The sequence below is a fragment of the Trichoderma breve genome, chromosome 4 (genome assembly GCF_028502605.1).
Source record: "Trichoderma breve strain T069 chromosome 4, whole genome shotgun sequence".
Taxonomy (NCBI): domain Eukaryota; kingdom Fungi; phylum Ascomycota; class Sordariomycetes; order Hypocreales; family Hypocreaceae; genus Trichoderma; species Trichoderma breve.
Genome location: NC_079235.1, coordinates 4,157,761 through 4,179,451, shown reverse-complemented (window position 1 = coordinate 4,179,451; position 21,691 = coordinate 4,157,761). Strand labels below are relative to the sequence as shown.

General features: G+C 50.6%; 9 protein-coding genes across 9 annotated transcripts; 4 read left to right on the top strand and 5 right to left on the bottom strand.

Moving 5' to 3' along the window:
• Nucleotides 1-142: 142 nt before the first annotated feature.
• On the bottom strand, nucleotides 143-1,659 carry T069G_07534 (thioredoxin domain-containing protein; the record flags this gene model as incomplete). The annotated part of the gene is made up of 2 exons (XM_056174744.1): nucleotides 143-1,363; nucleotides 1,510-1,659. 2 exons carry the CDS (start codon nucleotides 1,657-1,659, stop codon nucleotides 143-145), a joined length of 1,371 nt encoding a protein of 456 aa, XP_056028323.1.
• An 817-nt stretch (nucleotides 1,660-2,476) lies between these two features.
• T069G_07533 (vta1 like domain-containing protein) lies at nucleotides 2,477-3,686 on the top strand (the record flags this gene model as incomplete). Its single annotated transcript, XM_056174743.1, has 3 exons — nucleotides 2,477-2,579; nucleotides 2,636-2,864; nucleotides 2,927-3,686. 3 exons carry the CDS (start codon nucleotides 2,477-2,479, stop codon nucleotides 3,684-3,686), a joined length of 1,092 nt encoding a protein of 363 aa, XP_056028322.1.
• A 394-nt stretch (nucleotides 3,687-4,080) lies between these two features.
• Nucleotides 4,081-5,184, bottom strand: T069G_07532 (uncharacterized protein; the record flags this gene model as incomplete). Its single annotated transcript, XM_056174742.1, has 1 exon — nucleotides 4,081-5,184. The coding sequence occupies one exon, from the start codon at nucleotides 5,182-5,184 to the stop codon at nucleotides 4,081-4,083; it is 1,104 nt and encodes a 367-aa protein (XP_056028321.1).
• A 1,022-nt stretch (nucleotides 5,185-6,206) lies between these two features.
• Nucleotides 6,207-7,867, top strand: T069G_07531 (NLI interacting factor-like phosphatase domain-containing protein; the record flags this gene model as incomplete). Its single annotated transcript, XM_056174741.1, has 2 exons — nucleotides 6,207-7,184; nucleotides 7,247-7,867. 2 exons carry the CDS (start codon nucleotides 6,207-6,209, stop codon nucleotides 7,865-7,867), a joined length of 1,599 nt encoding a protein of 532 aa, XP_056028320.1.
• A 712-nt stretch (nucleotides 7,868-8,579) lies between these two features.
• T069G_07530 (uncharacterized protein) lies at nucleotides 8,580-9,189 on the bottom strand (the record flags this gene model as incomplete). The annotated part of the gene is made up of 2 exons (XM_056174740.1): nucleotides 8,580-8,856; nucleotides 8,924-9,189. The coding sequence occupies 2 exons, from the start codon at nucleotides 9,187-9,189 to the stop codon at nucleotides 8,580-8,582; spliced, it is 543 nt and encodes a 180-aa protein (XP_056028319.1).
• Nucleotides 9,190-10,097: 908 nt separating this feature from the next.
• On the bottom strand, nucleotides 10,098-11,843 carry T069G_07529 (uncharacterized protein; the record flags this gene model as incomplete). The annotated part of the gene is made up of 2 exons (XM_056174739.1): nucleotides 10,098-10,441; nucleotides 10,523-11,843. 2 exons carry the CDS (start codon nucleotides 11,841-11,843, stop codon nucleotides 10,098-10,100), a joined length of 1,665 nt encoding a protein of 554 aa, XP_056028318.1.
• A 766-nt stretch (nucleotides 11,844-12,609) lies between these two features.
• On the bottom strand, nucleotides 12,610-17,529 carry T069G_07528 (la domain-containing protein; the record flags this gene model as incomplete). Its single annotated transcript, XM_056174738.1, has 1 exon — nucleotides 12,610-17,529. One exon carries the CDS (start codon nucleotides 17,527-17,529, stop codon nucleotides 12,610-12,612), a length of 4,920 nt encoding a protein of 1,639 aa, XP_056028317.1.
• An 820-nt stretch (nucleotides 17,530-18,349) lies between these two features.
• On the top strand, nucleotides 18,350-19,470 carry T069G_07527 (uncharacterized protein; the record flags this gene model as incomplete). Its single annotated transcript, XM_056174737.1, has 2 exons — nucleotides 18,350-19,005; nucleotides 19,071-19,470. The coding sequence occupies 2 exons, from the start codon at nucleotides 18,350-18,352 to the stop codon at nucleotides 19,468-19,470; spliced, it is 1,056 nt and encodes a 351-aa protein (XP_056028316.1).
• A 1,151-nt stretch (nucleotides 19,471-20,621) lies between these two features.
• T069G_07526 (enoyl-(Acyl carrier protein) reductase domain-containing protein) lies at nucleotides 20,622-21,525 on the top strand (the record flags this gene model as incomplete). Its single annotated transcript, XM_056174736.1, has 3 exons — nucleotides 20,622-20,925; nucleotides 20,984-21,225; nucleotides 21,283-21,525. 3 exons carry the CDS (start codon nucleotides 20,622-20,624, stop codon nucleotides 21,523-21,525), a joined length of 789 nt encoding a protein of 262 aa, XP_056028315.1.
• Between the last annotated feature and the right edge of the window lie 166 nt (nucleotides 21,526-21,691).

Sequence of the window (21,691 nt, the reverse complement as noted above, 5' to 3'; positions counted from 1 at the left end):
CGATATTTTTTGCCCCTTGAATGATACCAGGTACGTTTCCACAATTTTTTTTTTTTTAATAATGACTATGTTCAATCTTGTTTGTTATTCTGTCTTGCTAATTCGGATACATGTACTATATAGCTGGCCAAATGTGCTTTCTTTAGAGCTCATCGTGCGCAGACTCCTCGGCAGCCTCTTCAGCCGCAGGAGCCTCAGTCTCGACCTTTGCCTCTTCGGTAGTCTCGGGCTTCTCGACGACAATTCCCTGGGGAAGCTTCTTCTTCTCACCCTCGCCCATTCGGACAGAGTCGATCCAGGACTCGACGCTGTGGACGTCGAACTCGCCCTCTTCGTATCGCCTCCACCAGTTTCGGCGGGCGTTGAGGGCAATGAGCTCGATTTTACCAGAGATGCCGAGGGCTTCCTTGAGAGCCGCAGCGCCTTCGACATCGCTGTCGACGGAGAAGAAGGGGAAGTGGCGCTTTCCGTGGACGTACTTGGTGTGGAGCTGGGAAACGGACAAAAGGATCTTGTTGCGCATCTCCGAGGTACCTGCGGGGACAAATGCGAGGACACATGTCTGAGACTTGGACTGGAGGCAGTGCTCTTCGAGTTCGGCCTTGGAAGCAAGGGCGGGGATGTCGATGAGGGTGGACTCAGGGGCAGCAGCGGTTGAGGTCTCGGAGGACGCGGTGGATGAGGACTGCTCGGCCTTGGGGGCTTCCTTGCTGGCCTTGTCCTTGGAAGAAGCCTTCTTGTTGGACTTGGCGCTGGAGGGGGATGGGTCGGGGTTGGGCTGGGCGGCTTGCTTCAGGAACTCGACCATGTCCTTCTTGTTGAGCTCTCCGCTGTACGTGATGGGCTCCTTGCCGCCTCCAGGGATGAGAACGAAGGATGGGAATGAAGAAATGCCAAACTTTTCCACAGTGGCCGTCTCCTTGTTCCTAACCTGGCCAACCGTAACAGCATCGAGAAAATCAATGGCAATACTCCTAAGCAGCGCACTCGTAGTTCCTTTCTCCGTGAACAAGATAGCCTTTGGCTTCTCCTCCTCCTTCTCCAAGAACCCCTCAATCTCCTTGTCCGTCAGCTTGACAACGTGGTTGTTAATCTTGGCCACCACGGCATCGACAATGGCCCCCGCGCTGCGCTGGCCCTGGTAGTCCTCGACGACGGGGCGGCCGTACTTCTTACCCGGGCGGACGATCTTGAGCGTGGGGAAGCCCTTGACGCCCATGTTGCCGCAAAAGGCCTTGTTGGCGTCGTCGTCGCAGTCGACGGCGGCGACTTTGGCGAGGCCGTCGAGGTTCTTGGCGGCCTTTTCGTAGGCGGGCTTGAGGTTTTGGCAGTGGCCGCACCAGGGGGCGTAGAATTCGACGATCTGGAGACGGTTGGTTATTTGTTTTGTTTTGTTTCAATTTCATTTCGTTCATTCGTGGATATGTTGTTTTTTATGTGATACAAGTCTTTTACGTTGTTTTGATGTGTATGAGATAGTGTGTGAGTTTGTAAGCAAGCAAAACTTACAGATGTGTGGTTGGACTTTGCGATGAGCCGGTCGTATGATTTGGCGTCTACCTGCAGAACAGGCGAGTTTTTGGTGTAGAAGCCAGCTTGGGCGACGGGCAGGGCCGCAAGCACGGCCGAGAGGGTGGCGAGGAGAGTTTGTTGATGCATGGCTTCTGGTTTTCCGTGTAAGTTGATAGGATGAAGCCCTTGTGAGTAAGTGGAGTGAGACTGATGCCTGATGTATCAAGCAGCGAAAGAAAGCTTCTCACGGCCTCTTTCTCCCTTTCAAGGGGTGATGTTATATAGAAGAGAGGATATGTGAGAAGAGGGTGAGGAATTTAGCCAAAAGGAAATGTTGCAAATGTGGCTGCGATTGCTTGGCCTTTGAGATTTTATAGCTGGCCTCTTTTTATGAAGATGGCCCGGGTGCATGGGAATTTGGGAAAAGGCCACGCTGGAGAGATATACAGTGTGAGGTGTGGCTTATGCTTGGCTTGGCGATGTGTTTTTTGCCTTACTTTTTACTTTCTGGCTGTGTATATGAGTTCTTTTTTGTTTAGAAGTTTAATTGTGAGAATAGAATAGTTTATCAAGATTGATGTGGAGTAAGCATCAAGTCTCTTGGGGGAGCGTCTAGGTGGTAAAGTCTTGTTCTCAGTGTCTATATCATGACAACTATTTGCACACAGTGTGACTTTAGCAAGGCATGGATGTTTCCAGCTTCCAAATCAGTCTCGCTGTGGCGCGACCTTGAGCGGGGCAGTTCGCTGTGGCTTGTGCGTGGATGTACTCGAATCATGTATCGTCAAGGCTGCAGCTTCATGTGGGGGAAGCGCATCGTCACCTGCGATTACGTCGATGCGCCCATTTGCACAAGGAGCTTCCCATCCGTTTTAATCTTCTCCGACTTCTTTTTTGCTCTTCTGTGACTCTGCCCTGCATAATACACAATAAAGCAACCAGATAATTCAATCGCTCGATCACAATGGCCGAGCCAATCCCAGCGCCGCTCAAGATCCCCGAAGTCAGTCGGTTTCTCAACCGCGCAAACCAGCTGCGCGCCTTCAAACCCGCCATCTCATACTGGTGTATGTGGGATCCCACAGAAAGAAACAACAAACGTGTCTCTTACAGATTCATACAGGCGAATACCATGCCGTCAACCAGATTGTAGGAAAGAACCTGCACACCACCGACGATGACTGCTTCGCCTTCACAAAGACGCTGCTCGAGCGCCTCGAGTCCACAAAGGCCGAGCGTCCAGACGACGACGCCATCATGGACAACACCGCGGGGCAGGCCTATGTCGAGCAGTTTGCGCAGGAGACGTTTGATCGTGCAGAGCGAACCATGAAGGCGAACAAAGTGACGAGGTAATGAAAGACAAGTCATACTGTCTCTAAACGATGCTCTAGCTAACTGTTGTCGCGGCTAGACAAACCGCCGACACCTTTGATGCTGCCGCCACCTTCTTCGACCTCACCCACGAATGGGGAACCCCCGAGCCAGATGTCCTACAAAAGATCAAATTCGCCAAGTGGAACGCCGCCCGCATACTCAAGGCCATCCGCGAGGGTAAGGACCCCAACGAATCCAACCCCAAGCCCCGCGAGGTCGAAGACGAACCGGCCCTCGACCCTCTCGACCCCGACGTCCAGGAACTCACCAGCCCCCCGTCGCCGCAAGCTGCCTACGTCGAGGACGCTCCCGACGGGGGCGAGCCGTCGCGCCAGGAGCCCGTGCAGGAAGGATATTTCCCCCTTACGCAGGCTGCTGAGCCTGACAACGAGCCCTTTGTCCCTTCGCCCATGAGCACGAGTCCTCCGCCTCAGGATCTTCCGACGCAACCGCCACATTCTACGCCTCAGCTTCCTCCGCAATTCACTTCCTATGCGCCTCCTCCCCAGCCTCCTCAGCCTGTCAACCCTTCTGTTCCTCCTAGCTGGACCGCCCCCACGGCTCCCGTCCCTCCAGCTGTCGTGTCGCCAACTGTCGTCTCACCTCCCGTCGCAACTCCCATCGTACCGCCGGTTACGAACGCTAGCAGCAGCAGCAGGCCCCCAGTGGCCGATCAGAAGAGCATGGCACAGGCGCAGAAACATGCCAAGTGGGCGATATCCGCTCTGAATTTCGACGACGTGCCGACCGCCGTGCAGGAACTGAGGAATGCGCTGGCTACTCTTGGGGCACTGTGAACAAGGAAATTACTGGGATATTTAACGCTGTACATGAGATACCTAATCGCAAAATGAAACAAAGCGTCAAAGATGAAGAAGGGCTTTGGTTTTCTTTTTTTCAGGAGTAGTAATTTCGCCTATAGAAAGAGCGGCATGTTTGAGCTACCTATGCAGAGATAGAGAGAAAAGGAGTGCTAACACTGGAGCTCTGATGTTGTAAGAACCAGAGCAAACATTGAAATAAGGGCTGCAGGGAAGGAAATTAACGAAAATAAGAATATAAAGAGTTCAAAAACAAAGCGCCAAGTCCAAATCATTCGATTCCATCGTCAAAGTCATTCCACAAGGTTTTGTCGTACACAAAAAAAGAAATCTCATTCCCATTGCTCCATGCCAATCCATGCTGTATGTATTACGCCACAACCATGATGTTGTGTGAATTTCCGAACCCCTGGATCGGAACGCTCTCAAGTGGTCTATTCGGATCAGGCCCAGCAACAGTCGCCGCGGTGTCTTCGTCCTCATCCGCGTCCGTCCAGCCGCGCTCTGGCCCCCATCGGATAGCCACACCGTTGGTTTCGGCAGCGACCTTGATGAGGCCGGACATCATGTTGCCCGTCTTCTTGACGCTGGACCAGGCGTCGAACTCGACCGTGCTCACGGCCGGCAACACCTCGAGGACGTTGGTAAGAAGAGCGCGACTAAAGGACTCGTAGAAGCCCTCGGAGCGACGGAAGCCCTTGAAGATGCCGTCGCTGGGGTCGCATTCCACAAGGACCTTGAGCTTGTGCACGTTGATGCAGTCCTTTAGCCCGAGCGCATCGTTGACAGCCCACCCTTTAGGTGGCGCATTCCACCCCGGCCCGAGGCGCAATTCCAGGGTCGTGAGGCATTCGCGCTGGCGGGGCTTGAGGCGGGCGAGCAATGGTCGCTTGCTCTTAAAGTACTTGCCCGGGTACGTGGGGAAGAGGCGAAACGTCCGGGTGCCGTAGTAGTAGTATGTTGCTTCCTCGTGCAGCAGCCTGCAGACGCGCATGAGGCCGAGTTTCTTGTGAATGCTCTTGTAGTTGTTAGGCGACAGGTCGAGGACCTCGCCGTCGTCTTCAAAGTAGTATTCGTATATCTTGACGCGCAGCTCCGAGGGCAAGGAGAGGAAGTGGAACGGCGTCGCGGGAACACGCGGCGGCTTCTTTCGGAGCGGGATCAATGGGGTGTCGAGAGTAAGAGAAGCAATTGGTATATTGTTGATGTCATCATCGATGCTGCTGGCAGCAGGAGCGGGCGCTTGCATCTCTTGCTCCGAAGCTTGAAGATCTTCTTCTAGCGACTGGGGGTTCTGTGCCAGCGCCTGAGGCTTCTGGATCGCAGTTTGCGACTTGTTCACCACGACGTGCAGTTTATGCGCCGCTGCTTGCGACTTCTTGGCCGTGGCTTGCGCCTTTCTCGGTGCTGCCGGTGGCGGAGGCTTGGTCAGAGATGGTCGTCGACCAGTGCTCTTGGAAGGATGCTCGGACATTTCGAAATAATGAAACGAGGAGATTATTATGTCGGATTTTCGGATCGAATCTCGAGGAGCGAAGAGGAGCGGTTCAAACGGAAATTCGTTATACTGTACAGCAGACTAGGAACCCCAATCTTGGTCTTGCGCGCATGCCACACCGGCGGTTAAATAGGACGGGTAGAGTCAGGTCGATCAATCACAACGGAACGAGGTGCCTCGTCGAGGGTGGTTCCATGGCGAGACGACAAAACTCGAGATGAACCACCCTCTAGATTGCACCAAACGCAAAAGCCATGATATTGATTGGACTGATTGGCGGCCGGGTTTCGCTTGGGCAAATCAGCCGATGTTGAAGGAATGGCGATGGTTCCAGAGCGGAGTGAAACAGGAACAGAGACAGGGTCGGATGTGGTCCGAGAATCGCAGCAACAGTAAGATTACTGTACCGTAATGACAGCAACAGGAGTGAAACAAGGGTCTTCTCTCGTGAGGGGGGAGAGACAAAAAGACGGGACAAAGCTGGGGAAGAGGGAAAACTTGAGTCTCTTGAGGTATGACAAAACCGGGAGTTCTACTGAGAGACAAGTACTCGGTACAAGTCGGAGGTTTTGGAGATTCGACATTCCCCAATTGGCACTTTCACGTGAGCCCGTCGACGGCGCGCTAGTCCGCAGGCGGCATTGAGGGACCCAAACGGGGCAAATGCAGAAAACCCCACCAAGCGGAAGAGAACATGCCAGAATCGTGTAAACATCGGCTGAACCCAATCCCGGCAAAAAAATTCTGGATGACGGAGGCGGGTCAGTACGCAAGAAGTGGGAGAGAGAAGAACGACTTTGCCTTTGCGCCACTAAAAGCGTCGTTTCCATGACTGCAGGCCACAGGCAATTCCTACTGTCGAGACACATCTGAACCAGCCAACCAGGAGTCTTGGATCCGGCGGCATCGAGATCAACGTCGAGCGACCCGGGACATGCGCAATTGAAGAGTCTCGCTTCCGTCTTTGAGGCCTTTGCACCGTCCATCCCAGCTTCACGATGCTCTCCAGAGTAGCTCAAGCCTCTCGGCTGGGGCTGGCGGCCAGTCGGCTACCACGAACGGCTGTGCGTCAGCCCATTCGATTCCCTGCTGCTGCTACTGCTGCTCCGGCTTCGCAATTCCTCCGTACCTATGCGAACAAAAAATCCAGCCCCGGAGAGACACCCAGACCAGCTCCGAAGCAGCCCTCACCAGGACCCAAGGGCCCCGCCGCAGAGGGCTCACCAGCACAAGAGGTCGATTCCTCAGCTGAACAGAAGCCCGCCGACTCTGCTGAGCCAGAACCCATACCCTTCCACAAGCTTCCTGATCTCACCCAGGGCATTCCCTCGACGTTGGAAGCCGAGCTCGAGCAGAGAGCTGGCAAGTCGCAGTCGTCATTGACACTGGGCGAGGAGGAGCCAGCTGCTGGAGGAAGCGGAGGAGGAGGCCGCGGCCGAGCCAGAGAAGAATATGTCTCTACCAGCGAGCGCAACCGCAAGTGGTGGACTCGCTTCATGTTGGCTGTCACGGGCTCGGGATCACTGATGGGCATCGCATACATGGGTCGTAACTGGGAAGATCCCATCGAGGCAGAGCGCCACCCCGATATTCCCAATGGATGGAGCCCGGCACTGTGGTGGCAGCGCACCAGAGCTCGATGGGGAGAGTCAGTGTCTTATTACCAGGACCCAGCCTTTGAGAAGCTACTACCTGATCCCGACCCGAGCTTCGAGCGCCCGTACACCCTCTGCATCAGTTTGGACGACATGCTCATCCACAGCGAATGGACTAGAGAGCATGGCTGGAGAGTGGCAAAGCGACCCGGAATGGACTACTTTATCCGATACCTGAGTCAATACTACGAGCTTGTGCTCTTCACCACAGCTCCCTTTGGCATGGCAGAACCGCTGGTTCGGAAGCTGGATCCTTTCCGCTTCATCATGTGGCCCCTCTATCGCGAGGCAACCAAATACGAAGACGGAGAAATCGTCAAGGTAAGCCCCCGATTTCCACCAACGTCAATGCAGCAGTGTAACTAATCTTGTGTTCAAAATAGGATCTCTCCTACCTCAACCGTGACCTTTCCAAAGTCATCATCCTCGACACCAAAGCCTCTCACGTCCGCAAGCAGCCTGAGAACGCCGTCATTCTAGAGCCTTGGAAGGGTGATGCAAGCGATAAGGAGCTTGTCGCTCTGATTCCTTTCCTCGAGTATATCCACACCATGCAGTACTCCGATGTACGAAAGGTTCTCAAGTCCTTCGAAGGAAAGCACATTCCTACCGAGTTTGCCCGCCGAGAAGCCATCGCCCGCCGAGAATTCAACAAGCAGCGTGCTGAAAAGTCAAAGCACGGAAAGCCGTCCGGCATGGGTGCTCTTGGAAACCTGCTTGGCCTGAAGCCCAGCAAGATGAGCATGACCGTTCCCGTCGACGGAGAGCAGGATCCTACCGAAGCCTATGCTCAGGGCAAGATGCTTCAGGACATTGCCCGCGAGAGAGGCCAGCGCAACTACCAGGCCCTCGAGAAGGAGATCCGCGAGAACGGTGAGAAGTGGCTCAAGGAGGAGCAGCAGGCCATGGAGAAGGCTCAGCAGGAGATGATGAGCAGCATGATGGGTTCTTTCTCTGGCATGTTTGGCCCTAAGAAGGAGGGCGGCGACAACACCAAGGCATGAGTCGCTGTACCAGAATGAAGAAAGATAAAAAAACAAAGAAAAAAAATTGGTGATGGGCACGACGCTGCGATCTTTCTCTCTCTCTCTCTCCGCTATATAATGGCTTCAACCACATAATAATTGTAAAAACACCAAAAGGGGGAAACGAAACGTGGCAAGGGTTATGGTCCTCGGATTCGTCCACCGAGAACGGGATTATTTGCATATAGAAATTTCTTCGGTATCATGGCATGGGGTCAAACGAGCCTTTTTGCTGCGAAGGGGCGATTAAGGAGGGGATGGAAAGGGGGGCGCGAGGTGATCTTTTGTGATCATATTTTTTGTATTTGCTACGAACGAAGAAGGATGAAAAAATACTTCTGTGTAACTTGACTTGTATACTAGAGGATGTATGAGACGATTGATGGATTATGTTGAAGAGAACCAGAATCTGTGAGAGTGTGTCTGAGTGCTATAGTGATGTGATTGATGTGAAGAGCGACATTAAGTATTAGGAGGAGATAGTCGTGTTATATCTAGGTCTCAGTCTGCTGTTCTTTTTCTCAACTTGCATACTTGGACTTGATATTACTTGGGCAATCCAAACAAGCGAACTATAAAGAATGACTGCTTCTGGTACGCTGTTGAATCCTCCTCTCCTTACCCCTGAAATTCCAAAGCATACTTCATAACTTCCACTCAACAGTCACCCCCAAAACCCACTGCTCTCAAACTATCGCGTAAAGAAACAATCGCACGAAGGCGTCACAGAAAGAGTAACATAGCTCGTCCGCGTCAAAGTAACGAACCTCGTCGTAACACGCTGCGATGGCTGTACAACAACAACATGCGCCGTGCCGTCCTCAGAGCTAGTATACGTCCCCGGCAAAAGCGTGCGATAATCCGTGCTAAAGAGGTTCGTCGCGGGAGGAATTGGGGGAGTTGGATGAATGGTGGTGACGTTGATCCAGCAGTGATCGCAGCGGGGATTGGTGACGCATTGGAAGTATCTAAAGTTAATGGGTTGTTAAAAAGGGGAGTGATTGATGTGTGAGTTTGTGTTTGGATTTATCTTACTCGTCGCCGTTTTTATCTGGGATGCGGGTGCAGTCGCATTCGGCGCCGGGTTTGCACATGTCTTTCCAGGGATCTGAAGTTGTTGTTGGTGTTGGGAAAGATGTTGTTGGAGGGATTGGGAGAGGGATGGGATGGATGGTTGTTGGTAGAGGAGGATCGATTTCCACGCTCGTGTTGTGATGGTGAGGATGAGTGAGAATTTGGGGGAAGGAAAGGACTGTGGGGAGGTGGAAGAAGATGGCGACGAGGAGGCGGAGGAGCATCATTTTGATGGAGTTGATGGTTCGATAGGAGAAAGCGGTTGGTATTGGGGCGTTCATTATCGGTATAACGATTTTGAAAGGAGAAGAGGAAGAAGGAGAAGATGATGATAAGGAGGGAGTCGTTAGACTTTATATCTTCTTTGTCACTATGGTGATCTATATGCAAGGGACTTGATGACAAAAGGAAGAGAAGGAAGGAAAAAGTGAGTTTGTCACACGAGATCTATCCGTCCGTCAAGCTTCTCGGGAACTATATCAAGATGTTTGTTTTTGCCCGGACCAAGTTCCTGCGGATAATTGCAGCTCATCTTGCAACGCCATGATCCGGCACCGTATCAACTCGTATACCGCCAAGCTGTTAGTACTGACAAACATGCTCTTGTGTTATCAGGTAATTGTAGCTGGTTCAGCTCACATGGAGAGACACAAAGAATCTGTCTTTAGTGCTACATGGTATATGCTTGAATTCTTGTATACGTTACTCGGCAGCGGCAAACACGAGATGAGGATCGTGTGCATGGCTTTAACAGATGATGTCGCACCGCAGTAACGATGGATGATGAAAAGCAAACGTTGATGACTTAACATGTTTCCAGACTGATATGCTTCAAATGTTGTTTAGAGATCTAATATGACTTAACGGCGCCCAAGTAAAAGCCTAGCTACTTTAATATATTAGGCAGTATTAATGAAGCCGTCTTCATATGAAGCTAATAAAAATCGATACCATCCTAAACCTGCAAGTATGACTGCCTCCAGCTATGCATTCACAAGCCATGCATTCCTTTACCTATGACGATAGTAACCCAGCAAACACGATACAAAAAGTCCCACCCCAATTCATGCGTATACTACATAAACACGTCTATTATCGTACAAGAAAACTTGGGGGTATTCGCTATCATATCCAATCACCCTTTTATCCTAGCATGTCCGTTCTGTGTCGCCGCGTCATCCCTCCTCCTCAACCATGCCGGAGCCAACTTGCGCCATATCCAGGCAACCAGCTGAAAGAAGCGTGCGTCCACATCAACACCTACAAACCCCAGAATGCTCACAACAATGTACACCAGGAAAGCGATGACGACTCCCAAATCCAAAAAGTGGACAAACCACCAAAAGTGCTGTGTGCCCAGACGACAATTGACAAACTCGTACTCCCACTCCCACGTCTCTTGGTTGAACCACATACTGAGAAGGCCCGCATTGCCGCTAAAGTCGCCCATCATGCTACGCACCGTAATCTCTCGTCTGCCTGGGACACCCGAAGTGGTCAGGTTCGGCAGTCCTCGAGCCTGAGCATCACGCCATCTCGCCACTTCCCAGAAGCGCTCACTAGGATCCGTGCCGTTTGTCTGGTTGATGAAGTGGTATGTGTCACAGCCCTCGTGATCGTGTCCGTTGAGGATCAAGCCCTTGCGGCCTCGTCCGGCACCGGCCGCGTAGGGGTCTTTGTTCATGCCGTAGAATCCCTCGAGGAAGCCTTTGCTTGCGTCCAAACTCAGGAGATACTGCTCCTTCACACCACCTCCGTCCTCTGCGCCGTGAAAGTCGAAAAATGGTGCGTCGACGCAGACGCCCTCAGGTTTATACAGCGGAATATGGGTCAGGACGAGGGTGAAGATGCCCGAGTATTCGACGGCGGCTGAGGTTCCGATGACGGCGTTGATGAATTTGTACGTCTCATCTTGCAGGTCAGTGTCCTTGGCAGGAGTGTCGAGATTCATGTCATTGAGAACAACGATACGGATCTCGGGTTCCAGGCGGGGAGAGTGGGGGTTTGTTTGGTCGTTATGAATGGTGGCCAACACATCCGAGTCGTTGATGGGAATTCCGAATCGAAGCTCGTAGTTGACCTTGCCAAAGACACGCTCGAACCGCAACAATCGCTCGGCAGTCAAGTCTCCAGCATATCCGATATCGTGGTTGCCAGCAACGTTGATGATTCTCTTTGTCCAGATCTCCTCCGCCTCGGATCCGTCCAGCATGCCCGTCAAATCATATTCGTGCGCTGGCCACGTGGCGATATCATCCGGCACTCTCTCTCCGCCGCGGAAAGTCCTCTCCCAGAATCTGTGGCCTCGCTTCTCGAATTCATCGTCTTCGATCCACTGACTGCCCAAAAGATCGCCAAGAACGCTTACGTGTGTCGGGCGCGACCACCAGTGTAGGGTTCTATAGATGTGGTTGAGGTAGAAGTCGTTGCCGAAGAGATCGAGGCGTTTGCGCCAAGAGTCAAGGTAATAGGGAATGTCCTCGAAAAATATGTCGACGATATCGTGCACCGTCCAGCGGATGCGCTCTCGAAAGCACCAGTGTTCCGTCTGAAAGGTGAGATGCTTGTAGATGCTGATTACGTGGGGGAATGTGCCCAGGATGACCGTCGCGACCGAAGTGTCTCCTTCGAGCTGAGGATCGCCCAGAGCGAGGAGTCGAAAGGGAGCAAGTTGAGTAGGCACATGATCTGCATCGGTTTGGGTCTCGTTGAAGGGCCAATGGAGTCGTTTGGTTGCCTCAAAGGCTTCGTGGGCGTCTCTCGAGGGCAGGGGAAACGCGCAACCACCGAAGAAGGGATAAAGATAGAGGTAAATCGTACAGGCTATCGCCACAGGCACCAAGAGGCCCAAGCCATTGCGCAGGAAAGCCGCGACTAACATGTAGCCAGCCGCATGTGCAAAAGCACGACAGAAGAGAAGAAGAAGGGAAAAAGCAACGAGATAAAGGAATGTTGGTGTTTTGGTCAGAGGTTTCAATCGACGGTTACTTTAGGCGTAGGCCGTTCAGGGGTCCAACTCGCCTTAACAGCAGAAGCCACGAGTACTTGGGACTGCGCTAAATTAGCGTGCAATCTTGTGTATCTGCTAGTGCCCCGCATTAGTGCCTGGCCATCCCCTAATTGTTCAATGAATTGATGTTTTAGGGTAGAAGGAATCAATACTTCAGTTAATATCTACCTGAGGGCATAGAGAATAGAAAATGAAAATTAACATACATTACAACTTGAAGTATATCAATTGTTGTGAATGTCATTTGTATTCCTTACATTTCCTGTGACTTGAAAATAACGGAGCTTCTGAAGAGATGAACATGAATTGGGATTGGTATATTTGAAACGTGTAACAAACGCTAGATAGTCCGACTATAAGATACAAACAATATATCAAGTTGTATGAGATTGCTTTTCTAATCCCCGTAGCAAAGAAACATTGGATTCATCTTTCATTTCCAGCCCTTTAAACATTCCATCATAGTCATTTCCTCGTAACCTAACTTCAATCAGTCTGAAGGAGTCATCCTTCATCGTCAGCGCTGGTAATAGTTGGCAGTAATATCGTTTTCAGGCATGCTTGTCATGCAACCTGATCGTGTCTCATTTTTCTTTCTTTAAAGTTTTTTTCTCTTTCTTTTTCCGATGGAAAGTTATCATTTCATAAGCCATCTATCCGCTTCGGTGTGACGCACGTCATCTGAATCGACGTCGTTGGGAGATGCTAAGCCAGCATGGAGCCTCGAGAGGTCCTTATGAGCACCAACGTTGGCATTATTGATGACGCCTCCGGTACCAATGACAGGAGAGGTATCGGTGGTGTTTGCAGTCTGGCTTTTGTCTGGCTTAGTGATCGACCTACTTCGATTCCGCGTGAGTTCACGCTCAGGCTGCCGAGATAGGAGAGAATTCTTAAAGGCATTGGCCACGCTTGCGAATGGCTTGCTGATGTTATCCTGAACCCAGGGTGCCATGTGAGGCTCAGATACTTCTGCGTCTGAGCCCACAGAGGGGTTAAACGAGCCCGGGTCGGCTCTTTTGCAGGAACGGTTCGACCTATGGCACGCCAAGCAAGGATATTGGCCATCACATCGCGTCTTGCGCTTCCGACACTCGATACACGCTACCACGGGCCGTGGCCGCTTGCTGCTGCGAGGTGGTTGCTGCAGTTGTTCAAGATATTGCTGCTGTCGAGTTGTGGCGGCAGTGGAAGAGAGAAAATTGGTCATTGAACCTCTTCGGTCTCCAATCAGGGCGTGGTCGCGCTGTTCCTGAGCTTTTCGCTCACGCTGAGCTTGTCGTTCTCGCCGAACTGCGATGGCAGTGGGAGAGAAAGAGCCGTTGTACGATGGCCGTGCAGAATCTTGAGAGGTGGGCAGATTTCTGCTGCAATCCACGCAAAGAGGTTTTTCTTCCGGGCTTGTTGGCCAAACCAGACTATCTTGGGTAAAGCAATTGGAGCAAACGATCTCCTGAACATCAGGACCTCCAGCACCCGCTGGCGGTGAACCGGAGGGCTCTGGTATATCAGAGGTCATTTCTGTATCTTCGTTGTCGTCGTCGCAGTCCATCGCCGAAGGCTCACCCTCGGTGTAAATCATTCCATCGAGCTGTCTGCTTGAAACAATTGAGGAATGATCAAGCTGCATTGATGAAGTCATCGACTCGGTCAAGGCGTTGTTAGACTCTCTCATCTGCTGGAACTTGGACAACTGGGCGACCGTTCTGCTCGTCGCTGATTCTCCTTTCTTGCCTGGCTCGAATGACTTCAAAGTCTTGTGACTGTCTAGAGCCTTTAGGAAACCAGGAATATCATCTCCCTCGGCCTGCAGCGCTGCACTTGCGTCACCAGCTTGTGCCAGTATTCGCCCGTTTCCATCAACCTGTACTTCACAACACCAAACCTTAAGTTGCTCTATCAGCGATCTTTTGCTTTGATCGGCGTGTGACTTCCTAGTGGATGGATCTATCATATGCTCAATGTATAAGTGAGATATTGCTCCGGCTACAGTATCGTACTGCTCCTGTGTCAAGCAAGATTTGCACTTCGATAGCGGATTGATGGCTTGGATATCGGGCTTGATGCCAACGGAGGTCGGGTCGCGGCATATAAACTTCCTTGTCATTTTGTTGCTGTCATGTCGACGCATATGACGATCGAGCTCATGAGGCCCTCGGAAGCCACCTGGATGGTCGTTACAGATGGTGCATAAGAACTTGGATGATTTGCGCCTCTGATCCGAGCTTAAGCGTCCGCTTGAACGGCTAGCGATGGCTTGACGCGATGTCACGATAGGAGCTGCTGATGAGCTACTTTCATCCATCTTCGTCGTTGCGGCTGGGAATAAGGAGAAATCGGACGAAGTGAGAACTGGGGACGTTAACGGGGAGAAATTTGTGCCGTAAAGTCGGAAATCATCATCAGCTGATATCTTTGGCGCGTACGCGGCTGACGGTGGTCCCTCAAGTGGTTGATATGCTGGTGCAAGGGGATCAAAATTGTAGGACGGCTGATATAACTCATACCCTTGAAGAGAACCGGAAGTTAGACCAGGGACTTCATTCAACTCTTCTTCAATCACCTGAAATTGTGATCGTGACCCATAAGAATTGACATTGTACAACTGGTAAGGAGAATTGGCAATTGAGCTGGGAGTCGCCGTCGACACTGAATGTGGTGAGAAGCTGAGCCCAGGTAACGGTGTATTCCAGGATGGGTATAGTGGTGCATAGGGCTCAACGCGATCAAAACTGGGATAAGGGAAGGGCGCATCTGTCAGAGGCTGAAACGATGGCCCAGATGAATTGACATCGTGAGAAGGGGAAACATTCTCGTTGACGTCGTGAGAAGGGGAAGCATTCTCATTCGCATCATAAGAAGGGGAAACATTCTTAGTGACGTCTTGAGAAGGGGAAACTTTCTCGGTTGAATGCGAAGCTTCATCTTCAGTAACCTCTGCAATGGATGAGCCAAGAGGCTCATCCGCCTTCGCAAGAACCTCTTCAGTCCACAACCGGAGATCCGACACAGCTGACGATAAACGAACGACCCTGCTGTTGCTGTTGACAAGTGTCTCTTGATAATGCCGTTGGAAATGCCTCCGCCGAAGATGGTCTGCTGCCATGTAATATGCATTATACGTCTTCCCAGACGAACACTCTGGGCACTGGGAGAGCGGAAAATCAGGCTTTACGTCGGAATAAAGACCTGCGGCGGTTGGATCTCGGCAGACATATTTCTTGACGAGTTTAGCTTGCTTGACCCTTGATCTAAACATATTGGTGATGCCCTTAGGAAGTGACAGCGGCCTTTTTGCCGCAGAGCCATATGTGCTGTCATCATCATTATCATCTATGCTCTGCAATGTCGACTGCTTGAGTTCTTGTAGCTTATGATGGGGCTTCAGTTCTCGATTCTTGAAGGAAAGATAGGCTGGTCCAGAGTTTCGAGCAGACTCATCCCGTTCGTCAAGAGGCAACACGAAGCTTTCCCACCCCTGGCTTCGTCGTACGCGTTCGATGCCATCATCGCCAACGGCGAAATCGAGTTCAACAGAGAACTCACAAACCGCACGAACGATGTCGATATCGTCTGTGAGCTGTCGCATACCCTTGAAAGACGTAATAAGGTGTAAAGGCACAAAGCCTTGCGAGTCCATTCGCGCGCGAAGATATAGATCCCCAGCCAAGTTTTCAATCGAAAAGTAATATTCAACTTTTTCTTTAAGTGCGGAGAAGCTGAATGCGGCATTTTGATTCTGGTGCGCTGTCAATGCAAATCGTTGATCTAACTGAGCTCGAGCATGTTCGAAAACAAGTTTGGCGGGCATAATGGCAGTCAAGCCGTTGGATAGATTGCCTGCAAAGACGTGTCCAAAGAGGCGACCAGTCACCTTGTCTCTGACCCAGCCTCCACAGTCTCCAGGGCCAAGCGACCCAAAGAACCTCGCAGTATATACCTCGGTGAACCCTTTAGAGTGAGGAAGCCGTACGGGAAGTGTATCCTCCGACATGAGTCCATGGACGACTCTACCGTTTGAGGCCACAGTCTTCACAGCCGTGTTGCGGGGACCAGACTCGATTTTGTCGAGATCAGTAAGTGAAATTGCGTTGTTGAGCGGGGACTCTGAAGGAGAGCTCATGTCCACTTCGAAGAAGGCATAGTCGAGCTCTTCACTGCAGACAACAGGTTTGCCTTTGCCGATTAACCGCCCTTCCGGGGAGCTGGGCTCTTGCAGGGAGATAGAGAGTCGCCTCTGAGAATTTCTATCGCTTTCTGAGGCTGATGTAGGGGTATACGAGTCGTCCATCTCGGAGTCTTTACTCTCGTCCACATCTGAAACGCTGCCCTGCCTTACAGTTTCAACAAAATCCGTGTCTGTCTCATCGTCGTCGTCATCGTCGAAATCGCCCAGGCCCGTTATTTCGCAGTCGCTGATCTGGCTTGCTTCGAACTTATGCGCCGGCAACTCGATCGATGGTGAATCTCTCAAGAAATGGCTGATGCTAAGCAACATGTGTTTGCCCATATAGCTTACAACACCGCCCGCAGTGGCCGTTCGAAACAAACCTAGTCTGGCTGACGTAGAAATGCTGCGCTTAAGCGTCGATTTGCTGCGGGATCCGCTTCTAAGTCGTGACCTGGATCGTGACTTTGACCGCGTCCTTGACTTGTTGCGGAAATGCTGGACAAGGCCAGCGACGGCGGCAGTCCCGACTGCGGCCTTGGCGGAGGTAGAAGTGCTACGCTGGCGGCGACGTGAGCGTGAGCGAGAACGAGGAGGTGAGTGATCATCGTCAGAGGAAGTAAAGCTTCGGCTTCGGCTGCGGCCTCGACGTCTCTCTTCCTTTTCGACTTTGCCAGCCTGGAGATACTTTGCGGCACCGGCTATGGCGAGAGCGGCTGCGGCGGGGCCCAGACCTTGTTTGGGCACGGAATTACGATCAGGGGATGTGTCATCGCCTCTAGAGCGATCTCCATATACGTTGCGGGCTCTTGCGATGGACTCGGTCCCAAGAGCTCCTAAGCTGGCGCTGGCAAGAATCTTCCTGCCTGAGACCTGTCTGTCTGAGGCCTCTTTGTCTGAGACCTCTTGGCCTGAGATTAATCGATAACAATCTGGAGTGCCTTCTTGCTGTAACGAGAAAACGGAGACAGAGTCGCCGGCCCAGGCCATGAGCTTTTCAAAGTCTGAGTGCCCAAGTTCGAAGCCCGGGTATTTGGCCATGATGTCGCTATGAAGAATCAAATCATATGCTTCCTTGCGGGCGACTTTATCATCCGACACGAGCATAACAACAGGCTTCGCTCGCTTTGCCCGCTTCCCAACCATAAACAGGGGGATGGAAAGGTAGCTGCCAGACTCTTGCGCCTTGTCGCTGTGCTCGAGCAAGTAGTCGAGGATGGACTTTTTGAGGCTGCTCTCGAATAACCTCCGGGCCTCCCCCTTGGCCTCCCAACAGAGGATGTCGCCGAGCAGCCCTGGATGTAGTGTCCCTAATAACTTTCCGACGGAGTCCTGTGCCGAACTCTGCGCGTATGGCCACGTCTTTGGACTTCGCGAAACGAAGGACATCGCGGCGCTCTTTAGCGGCTGTATTCACCGGGACAGTCAAACAGAGTTGTTGGCCGTTGACTCATTTAGTGTACTTTGAGATGGGCGGAATTTGTAAGTGTCAGAAGGGAGATGCCTGGTAAGTGTAACTTTTGCCAGGCAAGAAGTGTATTATTGAGAAATAGTGTTAGTTGGACTTGGGTCTGAGGGGGGGAAAGGAAAAGAACGGCAACATTTTGGCAGTGCTTGTGATTCCTGATGTCACTCCCATCAACTATTGGATGCGACATCTTCGTGCACTGCCTCGATATGCGTATGCAGACAAGGTTGATGGAGTGCGTAAGGCTCACAGGGAGGCTCAAATGCTGCAGCTGGGGGGCATATTAGCCGCCGACAATCACACCAACTATAAAGAGGGTTGCATGCAGGTAACAACAATACATCTGCAAGACCGTGAGACCATGTGTAAAACCGCTGTAAAACCGCTGAAGAAGAGTTGAGATCTAAGGTCTGGAGTATGAATACACGTAACTGCACCACTTAACGATTGTGATTTTATCGCTAGATTTATTCAATCCCAAGTGACCCTTGACTGTTGTTGTTCTAACGACTTTGATTCCAATCAACATCAACCATGTCCCATTGTTAGTGGATCTTTGAAGGCTGTGTCCACCTTACCTATTCCGCCACGAATCCTGGTATAAGTGAGGGTGACATTCAAAACCTGGGCAAAGAGCCTCAAAATCGCCCCATCAATAGAAATGTGAACAAAAATGCAATGATTCTGTCTATCCTTGGTCTTCTATAATCCCATATATCATCTGAATCCGATGTTATTGCGATGAATCCCAACGTCTCTCAAATGTCGCAGTCTGAGGCTTTAAATGAGCCGCTGCAGAAATTCCCAATCTCAGGATCGGTACAGGAGGGGCTGCTTGAGGCACTATGGGAGGCCTCAGACCGTCATGGCAGCATGTCGCCTTACTTTAAATATTATTCCAAGCGTATTCAGCGCCTGCGACTCGATGGCTGTGACGGATTCTGTGCCGACTCCCACGCGGACATTGCGTCGATCGCCAGAAAAATCCTAGATGGGGCTTCCAGAGATGAAATATTCGAGCAAGTAGCAGTTGCGGAAAAGTGCCCGTCTGCATCTACTGCTGCCGACATCAACCATGGCATAGACATGTGTGCAAGCTTGCTTGTGATGACGGAGATTGAGCTCAATGGGATTTCTGCTGGCCTATCCGGATTGACTGCTGTACCATGGAAGAGTGGCTCTTTGAATAATGCTTTGGCAGCCTATTTTTGTCCTCAGAAGACGCTGCAAGCAGACCGGCCTAAGCTTGGCAAAGTATTTACAGCTCGAAACTTGAATCGCATAGCGGGCATTGAGATTCGATGGACAACAAACCTGGCAGACCATCTGCGGCTTGTGGACGACGACCAGGTTGTCTTTATTTTTCACTGCGCGAGCTTTCTTCAGCTTCAAAAAACGTAAGCAGGCAAATCCTACCAAACAAACGATACAAAGCCCAGACAATCGACTAACAACAATATAGCCTAGACAACAGCCCGTTTCCGGCATCATTTCTCCAAGAAACGCTAGATACTCTCGCTCTTCTCTTCCCATCCTCAGATAGTGAGACGACAAACTGGCTAAAGAGTATTGCCAAGATTGACCCGCGACTATTAAAATGCGGTTCTCTTCGTACCCGGGAGCGCAGACTTGAGAATTTTAACTACTGGCATGATCAACTTGTTATCCTGAAGCAGGCGTTTGATGAGTCCAGTCCCAGAAACATTTCGCAATGGTGGTTTGACAGAAGGAATGGCGTCCAATGGTACACGTTTTGGATAGCGATACTCGTTTTTGCAGTTACTATATTCTTTGGCATTGTGCAGAGTGTGGAGGGTGCATTACAGGTCTATCTGTCGTACAAGAGCATACAGTCAGGGTAGTATGGATGGGTAACGTGGGTATGGCGTCTTGGAGAGACGATTATGAGCGAATGTTTTATTGTATATCCACTTGGATTGTACTTGGATTGTTTTTTAAGATACCAGAACTGTTATTATTTCTAGAAGAATGTCATTTGTTTTAGATTCAGAAAAACTGAACGAAGTGAGAACAATGAACCCGTAGACAGCTCTTTATTTTAGTTCTTCCATTACCATAGTACGGAGTTGATACCATAAAACACGGAGTTGATACCATAGGCTGGGAATAGCTACACAATTATTAACCCAATTGCCATAGCTTATTGGTCCCCTAATACTGATTGTAAATGACAACTTGTCTGTAGAGGCGATTACAATGTTTAACAATCAATTAGCCTAGAGAATTTTGGTCTATATCATTTCTCTATAAAGCCTGATGCGTCGGCAAAAAGGTGTAAGTAGGCTGCCAACTCATGGTTGAGGTCTGGTTGTACATTTGCTCGGCGCCCGTACCATCTTCAACAACCACAGTGAGTCATATTCGAAGCCCTATTCTGGCTAAAAGCAAATGCAAAAATGACCGTAATTACTAAACAAAAGCTCTGATGGAATCTTTTTCACTTCACACTCTCCTTTTACATCCAACTCCTCCTCCTGATCGCCAACCGTGTTGCACTCGGACAAACTTGAGTGTCCGTGGAAGCCATGGAGGCCGTGAATATCCCGGGCTTATGCAGACAAGGATGTCCTTTTTCTATTCCTGGAATAGTCTATGGATCTGATCTCTGGCGCTGGGTCCACATAATGCTAGTGCATGCAAGGTTCTCTTACTTCCATTTTCGTCGCAGACGAGATGCTAGCTCCTATGTTGAGCCACTTACACGGTGTAAAGAGTTCATGATAGGCTTCTAACGTGTAAATAATTGCATCATGGTTCAGTTCGTAACAGAATAATCGTAATGTAATTCCATCGATTTCTCGTCTTACAAATCAACAAATTGACTGACAACTGACTCATGAAGGGGTTCAAGATGTAGTTTGTCAAATCCAAGTAGAAGTAGCAGCGTGAGGGATAATTATAAATACAGTCTTCATCTCGCCTTCCAAGTTCATCTCGAGCAATCACAATCACTGTTTTATTATACAATTCTCTGAAACTACTCTACTTCACAATGTCAACCACAGACTCCCTCTCCCTGGCCGGCAAGACCGCCATCATCACTGGTTCCGGCAAAGAGAACGGCATCGGAGCTGCCATCGCTCTTGCTCTTGCTAGGAATGGTGCTCGTGTTGCTATCAACTATGTCTCGGAAGCCACTGCTCCTCGATCTTTGAAAGTTGCAGCGAGCATTGAAGAAGTTGCAGGCAAGGGCAGCGTCGTGATTATTCAACAGGATGTCACCACGCCTGAGGGAACCAAGAAACTAGTGGAAAAGGCCATTGAGGGATTTGGTGTTGATCGTATCGATATCCTTGGTGAGTGTTTGCCATTGAATGGTACCATGGAGGCTTGAGCTGATAACTTATTGCATAGTTAACAATGCCGCATGGGCTTCGCGAGAGCCTGCCTTGATCATGGGCCAAGAGAATGTCGAAAAAACATTCAATACTTGTGTTTTGGGGCCACTGTATCTCATCCAAGCTACAGTCCCACACATGCCACAAGGCGGAAGGATCATCAATGTCGGCAGCGTGGCTTCAAAGCTCGGAATCGAGGCCATCTACGGAGCCGCAAAGGCAGCCATGGACGCTTTGACGTACAGTCTAGCAAGAGATGTAAGTGCTTAAACTAATTCAACACCATTCGCCTGACAGGAGCTGACAATTAGGAAGCTTGGAGCCGACAACAAACGCATCACCATTAACACGGTGATGCCCGGCCCCGTGCTCACCGACTCACTAAAGGCTGAAGAGTTTGAAATGTTGAAGGAAGGGTTGCTCAACTTGACACGAGCAGAGAGGCGATTTGGAACGGTCGAGGATATTGCAGACTCAGTGCTGCTTCTTGCAAACGAGAAGAGCCGATGGATTACTGGAGAGTGCATCTCTGTTAGTGGCGGCATAGTTGGCAATTAACAAGCTCTGGGGGTAACTCTTAACTCGGACAAATTCATCTCCCGCGAGAACGGGCCCTAAATAAGATATAGTATTAATTTAGCCTTCACATGCCAAATTACCTAGTTTTCTAAACTCTTCTTACACTGTCCAACTGTTATTCCGTATTTCCTGTGGTGACGTTTCC